The following is a 20,216-nucleotide window of genomic DNA, read 5'->3' as shown; positions in this document are numbered from 1 at the left end:
CTTTTCTGGACCATGAGATTGTACTTAAATAAACTCCAGGAAAGAACGTGAAGTACTGCCAATTTGAAATCTTACTATAGCGTTAAAGCTGCAGTCCCCATCTTTTTCTGGACCTCAGACAGAAATGCTAAGCAACTAGTTCACTGCAGGCAACATTGTCCTGGACTCCCTCTCTTAAACTTTTTTATTTTCTGTGACGGCAAACATTGCAGAGTCTTGCAAATTCATGACACAGGCTACAGACCATAAGGAGAAATATAGAAAGGGATCTTTACCAGAATAACATATACTTATTCTAAAATAACTAATCCATTAGTTATTTTTGAAAGCTGCTTTTCTGAATAAAAAAACATTATTTCATGACCTTGGTTTGAGGCCTTTTGTGGGGGACAGAGTGCAGGTTTCAGATGAGTCTACATGTGAACATTATGTTCCATGAACTTGCTCTGCACATTTTGTACAGGAGGGGTTTTGTTTGTTTCCTCCTCCTCCCTCCACACTTCCAGTTCATGACACGCAGAGCTTTCGCTCTCTCAACAGATTTATTTATTTATTTATTTTTGTTAACTATAGCTTCTCTCCTTATTAGACTTCAGAGACAAAATGTAGAGCTTTGGGAACACCACTCAATGGGCTTTTTAATTTTTTTTGTTGTTGTTGTTCCCCTGTTAAAGGTAACATTTTTCAAGAAAAATGCTTTAAAAAAAATGCACCAGAAGCCACTTCAGGTCTGCTTTTTCCAGCATACCTAACATTGCAAACCTGACTTCTGTATTGGCAGAGAACAAAAAACGTGTGATGCACGTTGCCTTGTTTCATTTTATATTAACATCAAACATCCATCAATACGAGTATGTTAAACGCACAAAAACAGATACACACACAATTCCCAACTTCCTATTTCTATATTGCCATGTATAACATTAGTAAAGTGTTAGTGTCCCTGGTATGGTCTCCTGGTTTTGAACTCGCAAAAAAAAGATGCAGGAATAGTTCCAAACTTAAGGAAATTCTTAGTACTTACCTTACTCTTGTATCTTTGATCTCCCAGTTTCAGGAGAATAAAAACCTCTGCCAAGCCCCCACCGGGGATGTTCTTCCCTTCTAAGAGAGTGATGGTGACCAGCCCGTTCCACAACTGGTTCTTGCGCAAAGAGTCAGAGAGTCGCATACTCCGCATGAAACTCGACTGAAAAGCAAACCAGGGATACAAAACATTTATACACAACCCCATGTTTTTATGCACACACTGACAGTGATATGAAATCATCACAAATGAGAGAGGTATAACCATTCCCTAGCAGTAAGGAACTGAGGGCACAAAAATGCTAGGAATTTTCTGGCCGTTCCATGCTACACTTGGCCCCACAAAGGGGCTGCATTCAGCATCACAGCAACATCAGCACATTAGCTTAAACCAGCAGAGAAATCAACCTCACCTGACCTGGCCGAGCTTTGGTGAGAGCAGAGCTCAAGCATTTAGACCAAACTCTTACCTTGGCTCAGGGCAAGACACAGGAGAGTGCTAGGGAGGAGAGGTGGAAGAGGGGAGATACTAAAGTAAACTTAAATGTCTCCAGCTACATCCGCAAAACCCGGGTCAGTCCTTTCCTGCAATACAGCCCACAGACGTACAAAAGTCCATGGCCAGGTGAAAGACTGTAGTCACGTCTTCCACCACTCAACTGCCTGTCCTCTGCATTAGCTCTTCGCCTGCAGACCTCTGGAGCTGCCGCTTCCAGAAACTGAGCTCACGAATCAGAAGTCCTGATGCCTGCTGAAAAAACTGACATGACTTGGATCTTTATCAGGAGTTATGGTTAACTGGTAGCCACATTTGTTACCTTCATGATTTCCTCCAACATAGCATGGCTGTGCTAACAGTTTGCTAACTGGCAATATTTTATTGGACAGAGGATGATTAAATAGGCCTTTATTTGAGGGGAGTGAGAGCTGGAAACATTAAAACTCAAGGCTATACTTTTCTTCTCGCAGTAAAAACCCTGCCATATTTTATTCTTGTGAAGCAACTTTTAACTCGCCACACTTCAGAGCTTCAATCATGTCATATACAGGTGGGAGCAAGACGGAGGAGAAGATTTCACAAGTCACTTTAAAACAGGACGTGTTAGCTTTAAAAGCAAGTAAGAAATGTTGTTACTAAATAAAATGATTGCAAAAGCACCTGATGTCTGAAGATTACTTTTTATGGATCAATTACCCAGCAACAAAATTCTTAAATCATGGGTGGTGAACTCACAAATTTTTTACTTGCTTTTTACTGGTTAAAATACCCAACTCTTTGAATCCCACAAGCATATTAATATACTTCTATCTAAACACCCCGTTTGGCTTTCCTGGCACACTGGAGAAAAATTCCTACCTTTAAAAAGAAAATGAGATTTTGATTCATAAATCCAGCTGCAATGTAATTTTTTTTTTATTTTTTTTTAAAGTTCGTCTTTTAGGCCAAAAAGCTAAAGCATGACTGTTCCCATGGACATACTTCAAAGTCCCGGCAGATATATTCCTCCCTAAACACTGCAACTATTTCAAAATCCTTTTTATAAAAAAGGGAGTAATGTCCACATGGGATCAAAGGGCATTCTGCAGTCTGGCAATCGCCTTAGAAAAATGGCAGTGCTTCCATGAAATATGCCCTAAAATAATTTTGCAGCTTGGTATGTCCTAATTTCGAATTGGATGTTTATCTTGGAAAGGCTTCTATCTAACTTGTCCATAAAACAGCTCCACTTAGCTCTATGAGCCCTGTGAAAATGGAATCCAAAGCTGGCTATTAAAGGGGCCTGGAGATTGCTTCCATATGGCATAACAGCATGGGAGTGGAGGGCTAAGGCCTACAGCAGGCGCTGCTTGGCTTGAGCTCCCGATCTATCCATGGACACTCGTTGCATTACACCGTAACATCTGGATTATTGCTTGTAATGTCCCTGGGAAATATCCACTTCCCATCAAAGCCTTTATCTATCTCAGTTGTACTTTGAACATTTTAGTATTTAACATAGTCATGTTTGATGTGATGTACTTGCTGCTTTAGGAGCAAGGATTTTCCCTCCCCCCTGCCCTTCCTCAGAGGAGGAAGAGGTATTTGATGTTAGTTCACAAAAAAAAAAAAAAAAAAAAAAAGACAAACTTTATAATCTGTGTTACAATTTCTTTTAAAAACAAAACATCCAGTTCTCTTCAAAGCTTCCAGGCTGAACAAAAAAGAGAGTTCTTATCACTCAGTTTTCAAATCAAGTTGGAATCTTTTCATTTTATACCCAGTCCAGTATTTTAAGGAGTCACTAGGTAGTGGTGGGGTCCTCCTATACAAAATTTTGTCCGATACGTAACCCTACACTATTAGCCAAAAACTTGACAGTTCAAAGGAGTGCTGAGAGGTGCCCAAACCATTCCCAGGAAACATCAGCACCTGCAGCTTGGTATTACTGGAGCACATTGCAATGCATCAACTCTGACCTCCCAAAACAGGTGGCCCTGAGCAAACAGCCTTGTGCAGACACACACCTCTTCTGGATGGCTGCACATATGCAAAAGCATTCTGTGCTGGGGTGCTGAGTCCATCTCAGAAGAGGAGCGTGTTGGCCTCCAGCTATATTAACAGGACCTGACTACTCTCTGGACAAGATCTGGCAGTGCTTTTGAGCATCACACTGTGTAAAGGAGCCAAAATGTTTTCAACTGGTTTAGGACATGGTGCTGATCTGTACCAACTCAGCACAGGCTCAATGATGCAGCCTGCTCGCAACCTTCCCCAGCCCAGCTCTCCCACCTCTCTAAATGGAGCAGCATGAAGCCCCAGGAAAGCTGTTTCACTTGAGTCCCTGCAAGACAGCCCATCACGTTAAGAATGCTTTGGATTTCCCGAATGTGCCCAGGTCGTGTGTGCTCAGCAGGTCTGACACATCTCCTGTGCCTCCTATGGTCTACGTGCACACCAAAGACCTGATCTGTGCGTGCTCTGCAGCCACCTCCCTAGCGGTCCCACATATTTTGCAGGCTATTCCTCTGACCACCCTGATGGAAATCCCAGCCAAACAGGCACTGTCTCAGTTTCCACTCAGTTTCTGGAAGGAAATATGTCTGGGGAAACCCAGATGTGTTGTAGGCCCATGGACCTGGACCCTCAATGACTCAACTTTAGTGTTGCCTGGGGAAGGCTGTACTACAGAAAATGCCTCCCAGGTGAAAAAGAAATTAATACTGCGTTATTTATTTCACAAGTCTCAACTCCTCTCTGATATCCTGCACCTACTTATTTCAAACAGATTTACACAGAGTTAATTGATTAAACTTCACTGCCTCCCTCTGAGTTTGCTAAACTATTAGAGAGCAGAGCACATAGTAGTGCAGTCATTAGTCAGACAAAGTCAGTCCATGGCAAAACAAGCACTAAAAAATTCTTCCAGCCATCACTATCCTGATCAGCCTTTACACCAGAAAAGTCAAAACCCCTCTCTATGCCAGAGAGAAAAGGAAGATGTTACTGCTTAATCAGCAATAATTTTAAAATATTTTTTATCTATTCAGCTCTTCCCTTCCCGTTACCACCCAAGCTACAGACAGCTCTGTGCTTGGGTACTTCAGCTTCTCCCGTCTCTGAACCCTAGCTCATTCCAGCTGTGCTCCCAAACTAGATGCCAGGTCCCTCAGGCCTCACTTGCTGTATTTTCCTGCAAACTCTCTGCAGTCAGCCAGCTCACACTCTGGCTGCATCCCAGATAGAGGTGCCTTGGAGAGGTACAGAAAAGTTGGCTGAAGCTTGGATCAGGCTATAGGGCTGGAAATTGGGAAACACATGCTTCATGATGGAAGCTGGCAGATGTCCTGAGCACAAGACATTGGACAAGTTTACTTATCCCCCACCACCATCCATCACTTCTGAAATTAAGCTTCTGGCCCTGAGACCAGAATTTGAGGGGTTGCTTCCAGACAGAGCTCTGACTTCAGGGCTCTGCGTGCACTGAAAAATTTTCACACATGCATCTGGTGTGGGTGTTACTTTGCAAATAACCAGCAATACCATAAAGGTCATCCTTATGAGCAGTTCAGTGCTGTAAAATGGATAACAACTTGAACAAAAAGCATCCCTCACAAAAGCCAGACAGAAAGAAAATAGTGAGCACACGAATATCCAGAAAGCTTTATTCTGAAAAACAACTAGATGCTTACTAGATGTTTACTGCAGGTTTAGGGATAACAAAATATCAGGTAAGTAGTGAATACTTTTTTCTGAAGCCAAAGAATAGCACTGTCATGAAGCAGGACCCTGTCTCAAGAGGAATAGAAGGGTTTTTTTTGTCCATAATATGTTAGAAAGGACATATGCCTGGAAAATAGCACACATCTCTGAACAGCAAAAAAAAAAAAAAAAAAAAAAAAAAATCAGTGCTGACAATATCATTTTCAGAATCTAGTTTCTGGTTTCAGAAATGAGTATAAAAGCTCCTCACAAGAATTTTCAATTTTCCACTGCTTTATGGTATTGGTTTAAAGAAGAAAGCTGGACAAGAATGAGCAGGTGGGCCACATTCCACCTTCACAGAGACAAGTACAAGAGATGAGCAAGAATGTTTGAGCTTTGGAGGGAAAAGAACCGGCTCATTGACCCAGCCTCACAAAATCCTTTAGGAGCTCAAGTCTCCCTGATAGCACCATTTGGATATAATCTCCCTCTGTAGGCACCCTGTGAATCCCCTCTGGTGCATCAGCACTGCTTTCAAATCTGTCTCTTTTCCTGATGCACACATACATGCCCCAAGTTCAAACTTGTTTTTGAAGCAATAAAGAGATGCAGAAAAATTGTACATTTAAATGACACAGTGAGGTGGCCAAGTGTGAAGTGAGCCCATCTCTCACATCTCTCATTTAAAAGGATGAGACAGGACATCAGAAAGCCTGCTGCAATCCCTGTGAAGAGGTCAAACACAGAAACTGGGCCACGTAATTTGCCATTTGAGAAAACAACAACACGCAAATATGAAGACTCTTTGGACCTCTCCTCATTAGGCAGGGAAACCATTTTGCAGAGGCATTCTCCCCCTGGGAAAGAGGAGAGGGCAGCGAGAAAGGCAAGTGAACCAACACGAGATTGCCGCCACGATGCGTGACCCCATGGCAACCCAGTCCCTACGCTCCGCGAAACACTCCGAGCACGCTGCTGCCCACGGGGTATTGTGGGAGAAAGCCAAATACAATGAGGCAGGCAAAAATGAAAGAGAACAGCCCACGCAGAAAAAGGAGAGAGAGGGATTTTCCCCTGTGAGGAGACGCTGAGGAGCACTTGGGTCAGGTCAGCCTTTCAGCCAATTTATTCAATCAGCTTAGGCTATCAAGGTGGCAATTGTGTCACTTTTGTTTCAGGACTGAACTGCTGCAGGTCAATCCACCCCAAGCAAACCTGCTTATTTGCTTTGTAGATGTTCAACACTTAAGGGTTACTCAGCTGTACAAATGCTGGAAATAGCACGAGGGGCACTCAGGGGAAGATTCAAGCCACCCAGGACAAACAAGGCTACTGAGCATCAGGACGTTGGGTTCCAGCAGATATAGTTACCAGCTCCTTCTGCACCCCAGATAGCTCCAGAAAAAAAATAAAATAAATAAAATAAAAAGAAAAGAGGGGAGAGCTTGCCAATACACAGATATCAACTCACATATTAATACTACTTAACAGTACCCCCCCCCCCCTTTTCTCACGGAGAGCAGCATTGCAGAGAAGAAAGCTGCGCTCTTGGAGACAGCTCCTGCAGAGGACAATGCTGTTCTCAGCTCCCATGAAAAATGAGGGCTCTGGATGTGCTGCCCATGTCTTGGGATACTGCCCAAATGTGAGATGATTCCCATCTAGCAGGGGTGAAAGATATATACTGTGTAATCAACAGATAGCTAAATCATCCAGTTCAACAGCTCAAACCAAAATGATTTAAAAGACAATATTCGGCGGGTGAAATTCTTCCTGCGTAATATTTGTAACAACTGAGACAGACATAGCTAGACATATCTTGTACTGCTGCTGTTTTCATTGTTGTCAGAAACAAAGCTTGTCCTTCAAAAAGCAAGTGAGCTTGGAGAAAACATGAAAAGTACACGGTAACCACCACAGCCCATGTGAATCCCTTCGCCAATCTGACATATGGTTGCATCGGGCATTAATACCAGCAGAGGTACTAACCATTTAGGGTGAATTTCAGAATCCAGAAAGAATCCTGTGACTAACATGACAAGACTCATTTAGAATACTGATATTCCAGATCTGCCAACTACAGATAACATGGTCAAATTAGAGTATAACCAGATTTCTTTTATATAGGTAAGAAAGAAAAAAAGCTGTAAAAACCAAGTTCATTTTGTTCATCCTTAGAGTAAGTCATTTCCCCTACATTTTTTTTGAAAAAATAAAAATAAAAAGCTAAATATTATAATATAGGTCAGCTACAGTTCAGTGGAAAAAGAAAAATATCGGGAAAACCAATCCTAATAGAGGATTTTAATTTACTTAAACCCAAAGAGATGAAATTTAGATCAGTCTCAGTTTAGCTGCTCAAACAGAAAGTATATGGCCTTTTTTTCCTGCAACAGCCAACCACTGTCGGCTCAGGAGCCAAAAAGGATATGAGTTTGTGCATCCATTACAGAGCTCTTCCCATTTCCCCTGCCCCCCTTATTCCTATATCTTTATCTCGACCAGCAACATTGTTTTCTACCCCATCATACTCTCTGGCCTTTCTTCCATAACCTCTTGTGCCTTCCCTAGACACCTATATTCCCCATGCACACAATTTTTCTTTCTAGCCTTTATGTTCTGCCACAAACTGCTAGTACTGCTTCCACAGACCAGAGTTTCCTAACTAAAGATGGTTATTGATGTACAGTACTAGTGTTTTAGTGCAGTAGCAGAATCAATAAAATAGGAAATACTGCTTTGTCAGATTTTTCTGGCGCATGCTGGGAAATACTTTTACTGCCTTTGGATGGTCACAGAGCTTTTCTTTAGAGATCACACTGGAGCATGAACTGTCTTCCCTGGGAAGAACTGAAGCTCTCCTACCCTCTAGTGACTGTAACAGAATAGAGCACAGGGTTGCGGCTCTGTCTTTTTTTCCCCTCCTTTTTTAAGCAATACTTTCATTTCTCCTAATTCAGTACCATGCCTTAGCATCTCCATTTATTTAAAGATGCAAAGGCACAAAGCAGAGTCTTGAGAACTGAGAGACCTCCTTATAGCTCAAGGTCTAAAAACTGTGTATATATAAAAATTTATTTAAAATGCAATGAGATGTAGTGTACAGCTGAAAAGGAAAAAAAAAATAAAATAAAAAAAAATCGAATGACAGCAACCAAGACAGAACTTTGGCTATTCTGGACAAAAAGGACCAGAGTTTAAAAACCTGGCTCCCTTTTCTGGGACCCAAAGCCAACCAGCATCAAGAGACAGCTGTGTATGCTTGCGTGAGAAAGAGGGGGGATCAAGCTACACTGATTGAGTGAGGGCATAGTAATTTCCAGAGCTTTAGTTAAAAACTAAAGCACTGAGCTCTTCAATTATTCCATCACTTTCTGTCATACTGCATTCAGGGATGTCTGGCGGCTCTTTGCAAGCGCAGCGGTAAGGGTCTGTGTTATCTCCCTGGAACCAGGGCTCGCCAAGCAGCCAGCCAGCTCCAAAGGCTGTTCTTTGCACTTCTTCTATTTACAAAAATATACTTGCTGGCACAATACCTGAGAGGGTTGGCTCCTCTACTTACCACACCGCAGTTATGATGAATAAAACAAGAGGAGGTTAATTATTCAATTTATTTAGGCACAAACCAATAGTTATATAGGGAAAATATCAAGATGCATATGTGTTCTCATAAGAGCCAAATTTTGCTTTTCAGAAAGTTAGACTGTATGGCTCTCAAGCTGGGTACTGGGCCTTGCAGTTTCTATATCATTGTTATTTACTCAATAGCAAATTAAAGCTTTACAGAACAAATAAAAGCCACAGTCTGTTTCCTGAACAAGTTAAAATCTAATGCAAAAATGGGACAATGCAGTAATATAAAAGTAATGGCAGTCTGCAGGGCTACTATAGAAGACCAAGGAAAGCAAGTTGTGTAGATGTATAGCAAACACAAATCCTTGAAATCATATTACATTGCTCATAATGAAAACTGCCAACTCGTTCTCCATCCCAAGAACAAGAGGAATTTCAAAACCCACAGGAACAACTAGACAAAATGCTGTCTCACAAATTTCTCCAGTGGCAAGAAACAGCCTAAACAATTCAGCTAGGAACCAGAAGACCCATTTTCAACACCAATATCTAATATCTACCTATCCATAAGCAATTCATAGTTTTTGTCGTTTTTTTCTTAGTACAGACTGTGTCCTTCTCCAACTCTTTACTGAATGAGGTCTTACTCTTGATCACTGATGGATGCTACCATAGAACATACACTAAGAAAGCAGTGGCAATTTCTCACCACATTGAAAAAATCAAAAATCCAAAGGTAATCACAACATCTGCACTTAGGTGGAATCTACACTTCCAAGTTTTTATACTTTTACAGCTTGTTTCAGATGAGGGCACAAAGATTTGGGAGTGGACTTTTTTGAAGAGAAAAAATTATGAATTACCTTGGATGAAGATCGTTTCTTCCGATTTGACCATCTCTGTTCAGGAGTCCCCACCATTGTAACAAAGAGAACCCATAGAGGGAAAGCAGAGGAGGAATTAAATGGGGAAAGTTGTTTAGTAAATTAATTCAAACATCAGTTTATAAAATGAGTTAGAAAAGCTTAGTAGGGGGTTGGATCTACTACTGCATTCATTTACCTCCCTCCCTCATGGCACATAATCAACAAACCTAAAGCACCTGCATTGCACCAAAAATAAGAGGAGATAAAAAAAAAAAAAAAAAAAAAAGAGAGAATAACAATCAGAGGGACCCAGAACCATTAGGAAGAAACATGGATTATACCTTTGGTGCCATCTGGTTCTACAGTAAGCTAGTTTAAAAAAATCATCTTGCTGTTAAGTGCTAATGTGGACAGAGACATTTCACTATTCTGATTCCACTGGAAATGGCTGAGCAATTTGCATTTAAAATACAAGGGCTTAAAACATCATCTTTAAAAAAAATTACAGTGTGCACCAACTCTTCTATGAACTGCACTCTGAATATTAAGTAAGCACCCAAGAGTACCAAAAGCCACTACTTTAAACCAATGTATTTTCTGTCTCACTGGCTGAGTCCACTTTAGCCCATGCCTTCCTAAAAATCCCAGAATTCCTGAGGTTCTTTTGGCTAACATAAAGATACCATCTTTGCTTCACCCCTTCCTGCAATCTGATAGCATTTGCCAACAGCATTGTTCTTTAAAAGTTAGTTGATGAATTCCTATCCAAGACTGAAGACATCTCATAACATAGTTATATAACAACAGTGTTTTGATGTCATTAAGTTTTTTAATAATCACAGACTAAGGTAGAAGTAACTTTACAATTATCTTTAAATTAATGTAGTGGGTCATTTTACAGTTTTCAAAAAAAGACAATTTGAAAAATAAATACTGAACAGCAGACATCCCATGTTAACTTTACCACCTTTAAACATTTACATTTCTAGAAATAAACCTATTCAGACAAATTCCATACCTATAATTCAATAATGTGCTGTAAACAGCAACTTTCACACTAGACTATACAGAAGACTGCAGAAAGATTTTCTCTTTACATATTTATGTCACATATTTAAAATTGGTCTGGCTTGAAAAACAGATCTACGAAAATGTCTACTCTTGGCTTTTCCCCACCCCTTGCAAAGCTTATGCATGGACAGTAGCAGGATGGGTTGACCAGTGTAGGCATGCTCCACGTTGTGTAAAACACTAGTTTATCTTAGTATAATCTTAGAAGATTATAACAAAAAAAAAAAAAAACAAAAAAAAACAAAAAAAAAACCAACCCACCCCAAACTTAATTTAAAAAAAATACCCTTTTTTTTTTTACCATATCTGTTCCGTTTTTTTTTGGGTTTTTTTTTTTTTTTTTTTTTTTTTTTTTTTAGAGTTTCTAGCATCACCAAAATTTGCACCATATTTCTGCATCAGGAGTGAAGTTCAGCCGAACTCAGTAGCAAAATTGGGGTTTTTACAAGAAATCTCTTCCTCAGCCAGAGTGCTTCTCTTCAGGACTGTTACAATTTAAGTCTTAACATGAAATCCCCATTTTTAGATTTCACAAAAATGTATTTTTCATTGGCATGATAAGGGAAAAAAAAAAAAAAAAAGAAAAAAAAAGAATCACATTCAAATTGTTGGGTTCTTTCTAGGTGATAAAATTTAAGTTCCTGGGTGAAAATCAGAAAACAGCATACTCTGGAATAGCAATTAAAGCAGGTACAGTTCACACATTCACTTCAGCAACTTTCCTGTTGCAGTGGAAGATAACATGTACATGATACTTGGAAAGCATTGCCACAGTGCACTTTGCAACTACAAGACAAAAGCATTCAGCTACAGATGTCTAAGCACCTTTTACCAGTTAAATGTGGTGTTTGTTTGTTTGTTTTAAAAAAGCTATGATCTAGCTCGATTTCAGTATAGAGTCTCTGAAGATGAAAATAAAGGTGGCATTTCCCAGTAAATCAGATTATGCCAGCTTTCTTTTTTTTTTCACCTCAACACATTTCAGCTATAAATTTGATTTCCTAAGCCACTTACATTATTTCTCTTGAAGTCTCCTTGCTTTACTGCTAGACTCAAGTTTAATACAATCACTCCCATGTCATCTTCTAAACTGTTGGGATCTTCCAATTTTAAAACCTGTTCAGTAGTTCTGCAAGCGAAGAAAAAAAAAAAAAAAAGCATTTGTTGACTTCAGTTAACTTGAGTTCATTACTAAAGGTCACACTGAGCTGTGCAAATTTCAGCCTCTTGTCTGAAATTCCCAACGCTGAGTTTAAATATTAAAGGGGGAAGTCTGGAGGGTTTCCCCCTTAGTTCTGATAAAATACACAACCTTTTAAATAACACAGCCTATCATGTTATTATGTTATTATCTGCATTTCTCCAGATGTGGATACATGCTGAATTAAGTTACTGCTGCCTCTACTTCACAGGGAAGAAGAATGACAGAGAAACTCATCCAAGTGAATTTTCTAGCATTAATGGCTGGGATTTGACTCTCAAGATCTGTATTCTGCCTTCCTGCCGCATGCATTTAGTCTCCCTCCGTGACTCAGTTCCCTCGTTGAAAAGAGTAAGGCTGGTATTTACCTGGTGGCACTATGTCACAGACAAATTCATTAATGTTTCTGGAAACTCAGATACAACAGCCATGGGAGCTATAATATATCCACACAGGGAGAACTCATTTTCCCCCCAAAAAAAGTCACACAGTGAGTGAGTATAAAAGAGAGAAATAAAACTTGAATTCCTGGCTTCCAGCTCCACATTCAGACCAAGCAGCAGTAGACAAAAGGCGAAGGGCTTGCCTCCACACTAAATCAGGGCCAGATGCTGCTGCAGCAGGGATGGATGGAGGGGGGGGGGGGGTTTGGAAACGGGGGGAGCTCACAGGCAGCAAGGCAAACCATTCCCCTGTTGAATTATGTGCAGAAAAAACACACCCCACTCTATGTGGGGCTAACAGGGGGTCTCAACTTTCTTCCCCCCTTCTTCTGCCATAAATCCACCTTCATAGATTATCCTAGTGCAGCTTTCCATAAACAATACTGTATATACAAACTCTCGTCCTTATTCCTAGATGCAAAAAGAAAAGCGTGCCTTCTTCTGCGCTGGGCTCCATCCAGGTTGGGTTGGAATCTGTATGTAATGCCGGATAAAAGCACGTCTATGTGGGATTTATCTGAAGCTATTTCTCATTTTTTAAATGTGCTCCCCACCCTTCAATCAGAATAAGTTTTCATGAATAGATGAATTCCAAGCTATAGCAACAACATTTCATTACTTTGTTATGCTTCTCGATTAAGCTGCAATATCATTTAACTAAATAAACATATTACCTATTGAGTTCAAGTTCAGTGAGTGCTACGAATGCCGAACCCATGAAGTCAGAAGAGGTTAAGTCTCGATCATACACCTGGTGGCAAAATAAAATATTTATAATTTTCACTTCATAAGCCAGCTTTATCCTGGATGATAAAAGAACAGATATTTTAAGGCCTTTACGATCAAAGCTTAAATATAATTCAGGGATAATTTTCCATCTCCCTGCTTTAATTTGTATTTTTAACTAAATATTTAAACAGTGTTTTGAAAGTGTCTTCTTAATATTATGTAAACAGAGACCTGTGCTGCTACAGATTGTGCCTGTTCCTTTATGCTCTCTGCAACAGAATGATGAAATGCTGCACAAAATCAGGTACTTCGTGCTACAGATGTTTTAGCAATTAGTGCTCACAACTGGTAGCTTGCAGTTCTGGTAACTGTAACGTTACTCATAATGAGAAAAGGCTTTGCTACTTGTCACGGCTGCATCCCCGGTAATAATTCTGTTCAATCCTGCCAAATTACACTCCTAAAATGTGCTTATGAAACCACTATTGATTTCACTAAGCTTGCACAAGCACAGTAAGTTAGAGCAGAATTTAGCTCTGTAGTCTTAAACATATCCAGGCAAAGAATTTTATTTCAACTTGGGTTTTCATAGAATGAAAGCAAAACATGCAAGTAAAATCTGAAAAAGACATATGTGCATTTTAATTTGAAATCGCTCAAACTCTTAAACTGGATCGTGTTTTATGTTATCCTACTACAGTGAATAAAAAATCATTATGGTTTTAAAATAAAAAACAATTGCTTAAAAGAGTACTTACCTATCTTTCAAAAATTTAAAACCCAAACTTACCTTGATCCAGAGTTTTTGATCAAGGGTCTGTACGGGCAGCACTACAGTTTCATCCCAAACTGGGTTTAGGTTCTTGTAGACTACCTTACTTTTGTATAGAGTTTTCCCATTCAATTTAAATTTCACATATGGGTCGCTTGTACCTGTGATAATTAATAAGAAATAGATTAGAACTGCCCCCATGTAAACCCATAATCTTAAAATATAATTTAATAAAACAAAAAACAACAAATTACAATGAGTTTTTGATATACATGTGTATGCATAATTACCTATATAAAAACTTCTAATTCATACAGAAAACCAATTGAACATAACCAAAAAGCTCTTTGAGAGTGGGCAACAAAATCTTCACAGTTTTCTTGATCTATGTTGTGTTACTCTTAAAGAATGTTAATTATTCTTTAGTAACTTAGTTAACATTATAATATGGGTACAAAGCAAACAAGGAGGAAGAAATATTTACTGGGCAACTTAAAGAGTGAAAGAGAAAATGTGATCCTGTGACTACAAACACATGAATAGACCAACACTAAAAAGCATTGTAACTTTGGATAGGAGCTCCAAGGAAATCAGTAACAATAGCTAAAATGCTCATCAGGATTTCATCACTGGTGTCATTTGCCAATTTGCTTAAATCTGAATTGGAAGTTTCACTGAAAAAATACTGGCATTGTTCACCAGCTTAGGATAAAATCATACACAGAACAGACTCCGTAAAGAAAAAAAAAATAACATTCAGGTAACATTTTAAAATCCAAACAGCACATTTTGCCATGGCAATAGCATCCCATATTTTTATGGAACAGATGTCCATAGACAGACCACGGGGCTCATGCCACTCCGCAGCAATAGAACAACTTGCAGCTGTCAAAGGAAAACAGAAGAGGGAATCAACTGTTTATTATTATTATTAAACCAATGGCATCTGCACTAACACCAATCACTGCATAAGATACCAAAAAAAAGGGGGGAGAATGGGGAACACAAAGCATTGAACTAGATGGTTGATTTAGTAAGGTGTACAGACTTTGCAGAAATCTCAGACTGCCAGTAAGTGAAAGAGTAAAACTGAGGTTTAATTAACTGATCCCAGGTGCTGCTAATCTGTCATGTTCAATATTACCTGTACTGTACCTTATATTTAGAATTCCACTTCCCTGTTAACAGTTCAATTTCATTAGAAGAATCTCAGCTAACCCGACAGACATATCCAGACCACGCATTGCGTGCTTCCAACGCGGCCATCACTGCGCACACCGCATTTCAAGGTGCTTATGGCTGGAGAAGACTCCTCCACCAGACTCACAAGTTCAGAAATAAACTGATTGCGTCCCCCAGCAGGTACCCATGGGGCTGCTGGTGACAAATGAGAAGCAGTTTGGGATGACCCAGTGCAAGACTAATACTCAGTCTTGTCAGTAATTTGGTGAAACAGTGAGAACATGAAAACTTCGTATTCAAATATTCAAAGCTCTGGTCAATGCTATGTAAAGAAAAATTTGAGAAAAAAATAGCTTTGTATTAGCATCTATTTGGAATTGAATAGTACTTAGAAGAATTATGTGCCTGAGACATATGGAGTTATTTTTAAGAATTGCAGAAAGTTTTATTCTACTTTATTTTCAGAAGTGTTTCATTCACAGAAGGAAAATATTGATTGGATTTCAATTGCTAACTACAGCTGATCCTCTTTTAAGTAGCTATTGCCAAAATCAACCCCTTTATTAATGTGAAAAATGCTGCAAACTTTAAAGAAATTTCTTTCCAGTCTTCTCTTAAAGACAAAAACAATAAATCCAAGGAAGTTAGAGATCAGTTTCTTAATGGTTTTAATGGGTTAGGACTAGACCTTTTATTAGAATACTTATCAAAACTATGATTATACTTTTGCATGAAACACACCACTTGAAAACAGCACATTTTACACAATGAATGAGAACAGAAAGGTAAGACATAACCCCACAGTAGGGGGTTTATTGTTCAAGAATAACAATACAATAGTGATGTCCAGGATCTATTCTGTGCATGAAATGGAAACCAGCCCAGACATAGAAAGCAGGTGAAAGGACTAAAAAATGAAGAGGATGATGGAGGCAGGCGGTCTATGGCCGTAACTCATTTGGTTTTGGCACAGAAAACCCATAAGCTAGGACCAAACCCTGAAAAGATAGAGAGAGAAAGAGGAGATGGAGAAAGCAAACAACCAGTGAGTTCAATATCTGCAAGTACAAAACTCAAAGCCCTTTCTCTGAGGATGGGAAGCAAGAGGACCACATCTAAGTAAGCATCCCAATCGCATTATTACCCTGAAAGCTATCCAGGTTGTTAATAAAGGGAAAATAAGAAGAGTGGGAAAGTCTCCCTAGCACTGTTCATGTGAATCAGGCTTTAGCAATTTTCTTTTTTCTTATATATATATATATATATATAAAATCAAAAGAATATATATATCTATATAACAGTGGGGAAAAAGCTATAATAAAAAGAGGCCTTTAATTAAATAAGATTGCCACTGTGGGATCAGGCCTTCATGCTTGTCAGCTTACTCTCAAAATAAACATCTCAAAGCCAGGCCTCAGTGGTGTCACTTACTCGGGCAAGGCACGCCGGGTAATCCCTCGCGATCTTGACAGCTACATAATGTTCAAACTCCTTCACGGGTGAACGGCGGCACTCGCGCGAAAGAAAATATTAATGCCAGGAATTAATAGAAAAAGGGATGATGGTTTACAAAAGCCAAACAAGGAAGAAGTGTCAAGTTAGTACCACGTTAATTGTTAGGGAAAATAATTGCGAGCGGGCGCGGGTTGCGGTGGCGCTCGGCTGTCGGGCTGTCAGAGGGGTAACATCTCAACTAGGCAGGCAGGGGAACGGGGCCGGCAGCACGGGAGCGCAGCTCCAACATCCTACAAATGATGGGCTGACACCTCGGCACTGGCAGACAGATGGACTTTAACCTCTGAGGCGGCAGCCAGGAGCAAAGCAGGCTCAGCGGCGTTTGCTCAGGTGGACCTGGGTAGTGAGGAGAGAAAAACCAAGCTGGGTGATGGGGATAGATGGAGACAGGGCACAGCACTGAAGCCCTTTTTCAGGCTTTCAAGGTTTTCTCCACACTGCATTGACAAAGCTCCTGTACCTCCTGGTGTCACTGCACTCATTTCTGTTTCTCTAAGATGTCCCAGCTTGCTTTCAGGTGATCAGAATAGGTTAAAAGGAGACAGGGAATGAGAAATAAGGCAGATGGACCAGCCCCACCTGGCAGGATGAGCAACATAGACTGCAAATTATTATTAATGTTATTTGAGTTCAAGGCTTGAAGTTATTAAATGGTTTAAATGCTATTTATTAGGGACAATCTACAGTGTAACCAAAACAGAATAGCTTTTCAAAACGTACTGGAGATTTTAGATATTAATTGGTCTGAAAAAGGACGTGTTTCATTTTCTTTTAGACACAACAGGTGCTTGAGAATTTTCTGAAGCCAGACCATTAAAAAAAAAAAAAAAAAAAAAAAAACTTTTCAGCAGCAACTTCCTAGCAAAAGCAACCAAGTTAACAACTTGTAAGCACTCGCACCCAGGGGTGCTCTGCAATGCAGGTTCTGAACCTGCCCATCTCAGTCACCTTAGCTGCAGTCACACATCAGTGGGGTAACACGAGACCGATCCTGCTTGGAAGGTGATGACCATTTAGCCCCAGAAAAACATTCTTCTGGTGTATAAAGCAAGCTGTGATGTTTTGAAGTACATTTAAACATTATGCAATGACAAGAAGGTTGTTAAACAGTTAACTATATAAGTGTGTTAGATGACCTGCTTTTTTAGCCTAAAATCCAGTAAGAGTAAAAAAAAAAAAAAAAAAAAAAAAAAAAGAGGATGATTTCTAAAAAATCCTTTCATCAGCTGAATCTGTTTTCTCATTGGAGAAAGAATATGCATCTCAACTGTGATACTCCCCTGAATTACTTTCCATAATATCTATTTTGCCTCTTTTTTCTTCCACTAACGCTTACAAGCCACGAGTGCAGGCAGACAAAGCCTCAGCTAAAATCTGAGCAAGCTTCAGTGACCAAAAGTTGCTGGGACACAGCATCAGGACAGGGCTTAGTAGCCCAAGAAACTGTTAACGATGTTTTTAAATGGATACTGCTGCCCTCTAGCAGCAACCAAGAGATGTACCACATCAGCCCTGTTTAATAATACTACACACTTGCTTCATAATTAGAAAAAAAACACCAGACCCGATATGATTTCAAACCACACTCCATTTTATAGGAGTAAACTTACTGGAAATACAGCATATGAAACAAGTCTTGTTACATAAATAAAAAAATTACCACCTAGTCGCCTTAAAATCCTGAAAGCTCAAAGCAAGAGCAGTATGAAACATAACCTAGACCATCTTAAGTTTCAGTTAAAATCCTGTATTTGAATCTGAAGAAGGAAATGAAGGATTTATTTTATATGCACATAAAGAATGTATTTCTTAAAATCTTCCTAGAAATAGAATTACTGGAGTTATTTACAATAAGGAGTAAAAGACATTTTATAATGGAACACACACTTTTCTTTTTAAGTGGAAAACCACTATCCTTGCAAAGATCAAGGCTTAAAGAGGAAACCAGAAAAAAAGTAATCTGATGGCAGGAAATCCAGGTAATTTTGGAAAGTTTTGTGCACAGCAAGATTATGCAACCAGATGGAAATGAAGCATTTCTTGGAAACAAGCATCACCAATAGGCTCCTAGGGAAAATAAACCAAAAAACTTGACCAAAGACATATGAAGAACACACGCAAACCCTCAGCTGAGGGGAAAAAAGAAGGAAAAGTTCAAGGCATTTCAGAACTGGTGACTGAAATTAAATCAACAAAACTAACAAGATCTTAACAAAATGCCACTTGGGACACACACTGGGGACACAACGATAGCAAGAACAGACAGATTATGACAAAGATTAGATCAAACATGGAGCACAGGAGGATGCAAGGACACAGCAGAAGTCACTTTTACATTACTAGTGAGCACCAAGGGCCTTTGGCACAAGTAGTTGCATCTTCTTGTATTTGTACTCTATGGCTTTATAAAAGCTCATTGTAGGAGCCCCCAAAAGACCCAATGTGAGCTGCCAAGGAAGGCAGCCGCTCCTGAGAGTCATCTTTCATGACAGAGAGAGCTTGACCCATTTGAGAAATCTGTTATCTAAATTAGATGCCTACCACATGAGACATCTTGTCTCTGGACCCTACCTATTCTTTACCAGTGCTACCATCCTTATATTTCTTAATCTAACATTCACGTTACCAAAGGTGACGGACACATTTTGGACTCATTGCTTTTGCTCTAACTTAATCCATTCTCCTGAGGTTCCCCCATCTTTGCGCTTTCCTTTCCCACAGCCAGTTGAGGAGGGAGACTTGCAGGGATCACTGTGCAGGGGCAAAGTTTCAGCCACCCGCTGCATTCGAAGAAACTGAATTTGGAGCACAGCAACAACTGCAGCACAAGCTGTTGTACACAGAGCTATGCAGAATCCAAAAAACATCAAAATAAGTACCCCAAACCATCCAAATTCTTTGCGTTTGTAAATTAGTCATGATTACGCCTTTCAAAAAGAAGTGTGAAAAGTTGCCTAATATATCTGAATAATTAATAAATCTGAAGAGCTAATGATCTAATTGCAGATACCCTGAAAACAGAGAAAGTCTAAATTAATCAGCATGTTTGCAGGGAGCGATTCAGCCTAATTGCTCTGAGCATTTGCTTTCCAAACAATGGATTTATTCTGTGTAAGCTGACAAACGCCCAGCCCAGCGCAAACCCATCCTCGCCTCTGGCACGCCGCTACCACTGCAGACCTGGGCAGGAGAGAGTCCAGAGATACAGTGGGTGCAGGTCAACTGCAGGTTGATAGTGCTTAGAGTGAGAAGTACCTGCTGTTCTGTCCCCTTTCTTTCCATTTAATTTGCCCTAGGGAGACTGAGTTTTTGCACAGCTCCCAGTGGTGGTAGAAGCTGCACATGTGGCACGGCCTCTGCTGGCTTGGGGAGTCCTACAAAACTCTCTGACCATCGGTGGCTGGTGTTAGAAGTGAGAGCAGCTGCTGATGTGCTCTGACTGGGGGTGACAGGATGCACCCAGCCAGGAGACAGCCCCTTCTGAGCTCCTGCAACGCACCCTGCTCTTTCCCATGTTCTGCTGCCTGGATCATGAGAGAAAGAAATGAGAGCAAAACCCAAGTGCAGCAGCATGAGGCAACAAGGGAAACCTGACAGGAAGAAAGAGAGAAGGACAGAGACAGGGTACAAAGAACTTGGGGGGGGGGGGAACACT

The 20,216-nt window shown here is 40.0% G+C and overlaps 1 protein-coding gene across 10 annotated transcripts in view; it reads right to left on the bottom strand.

Annotated features, from left to right (window-relative positions):
- Positions 1 to 20,216, bottom strand: part of MCTP2 (multiple C2 and transmembrane domain containing 2) — a 153,065-nt gene that overhangs the window by 72,561 nt on the left and 60,288 nt on the right. For 9 of the 10 annotated variants that reach the window (XM_035336133.1, XM_035336131.1, XM_035336135.1 and 6 more), the window contains 5 exons: positions 13,883 to 14,025; positions 13,038 to 13,114; positions 11,734 to 11,848; positions 9,646 to 9,681; positions 1,025 to 1,189 (listed from right to left, as the gene is read on the bottom strand). In XM_035336133.1, the coding sequence (XP_035192024.1) occupies positions 1,025 to 1,189; positions 9,646 to 9,681; positions 11,734 to 11,848; positions 13,038 to 13,114; positions 13,883 to 14,025 (536 nt within the window). Of the gene's footprint in view, positions 1 to 1,024; positions 1,190 to 9,645; positions 9,682 to 11,733; positions 11,849 to 13,037; positions 13,115 to 13,882; positions 14,026 to 20,216 lie in introns of those variants that run through there. The other variant, XM_035336140.1, reaches the window with a different exon arrangement.

The sequence above is a fragment of the Oxyura jamaicensis genome, chromosome 10 (genome assembly GCF_011077185.1).
Source record: "Oxyura jamaicensis isolate SHBP4307 breed ruddy duck chromosome 10, BPBGC_Ojam_1.0, whole genome shotgun sequence".
In the NCBI taxonomy this organism is placed as follows: Eukaryota; Metazoa; Chordata; class Aves; order Anseriformes; family Anatidae; genus Oxyura; species Oxyura jamaicensis.
The sequence above is the reverse complement of the archived record's forward strand: the minus strand, read 5'-3'. Positions and strand labels throughout refer to the sequence as shown.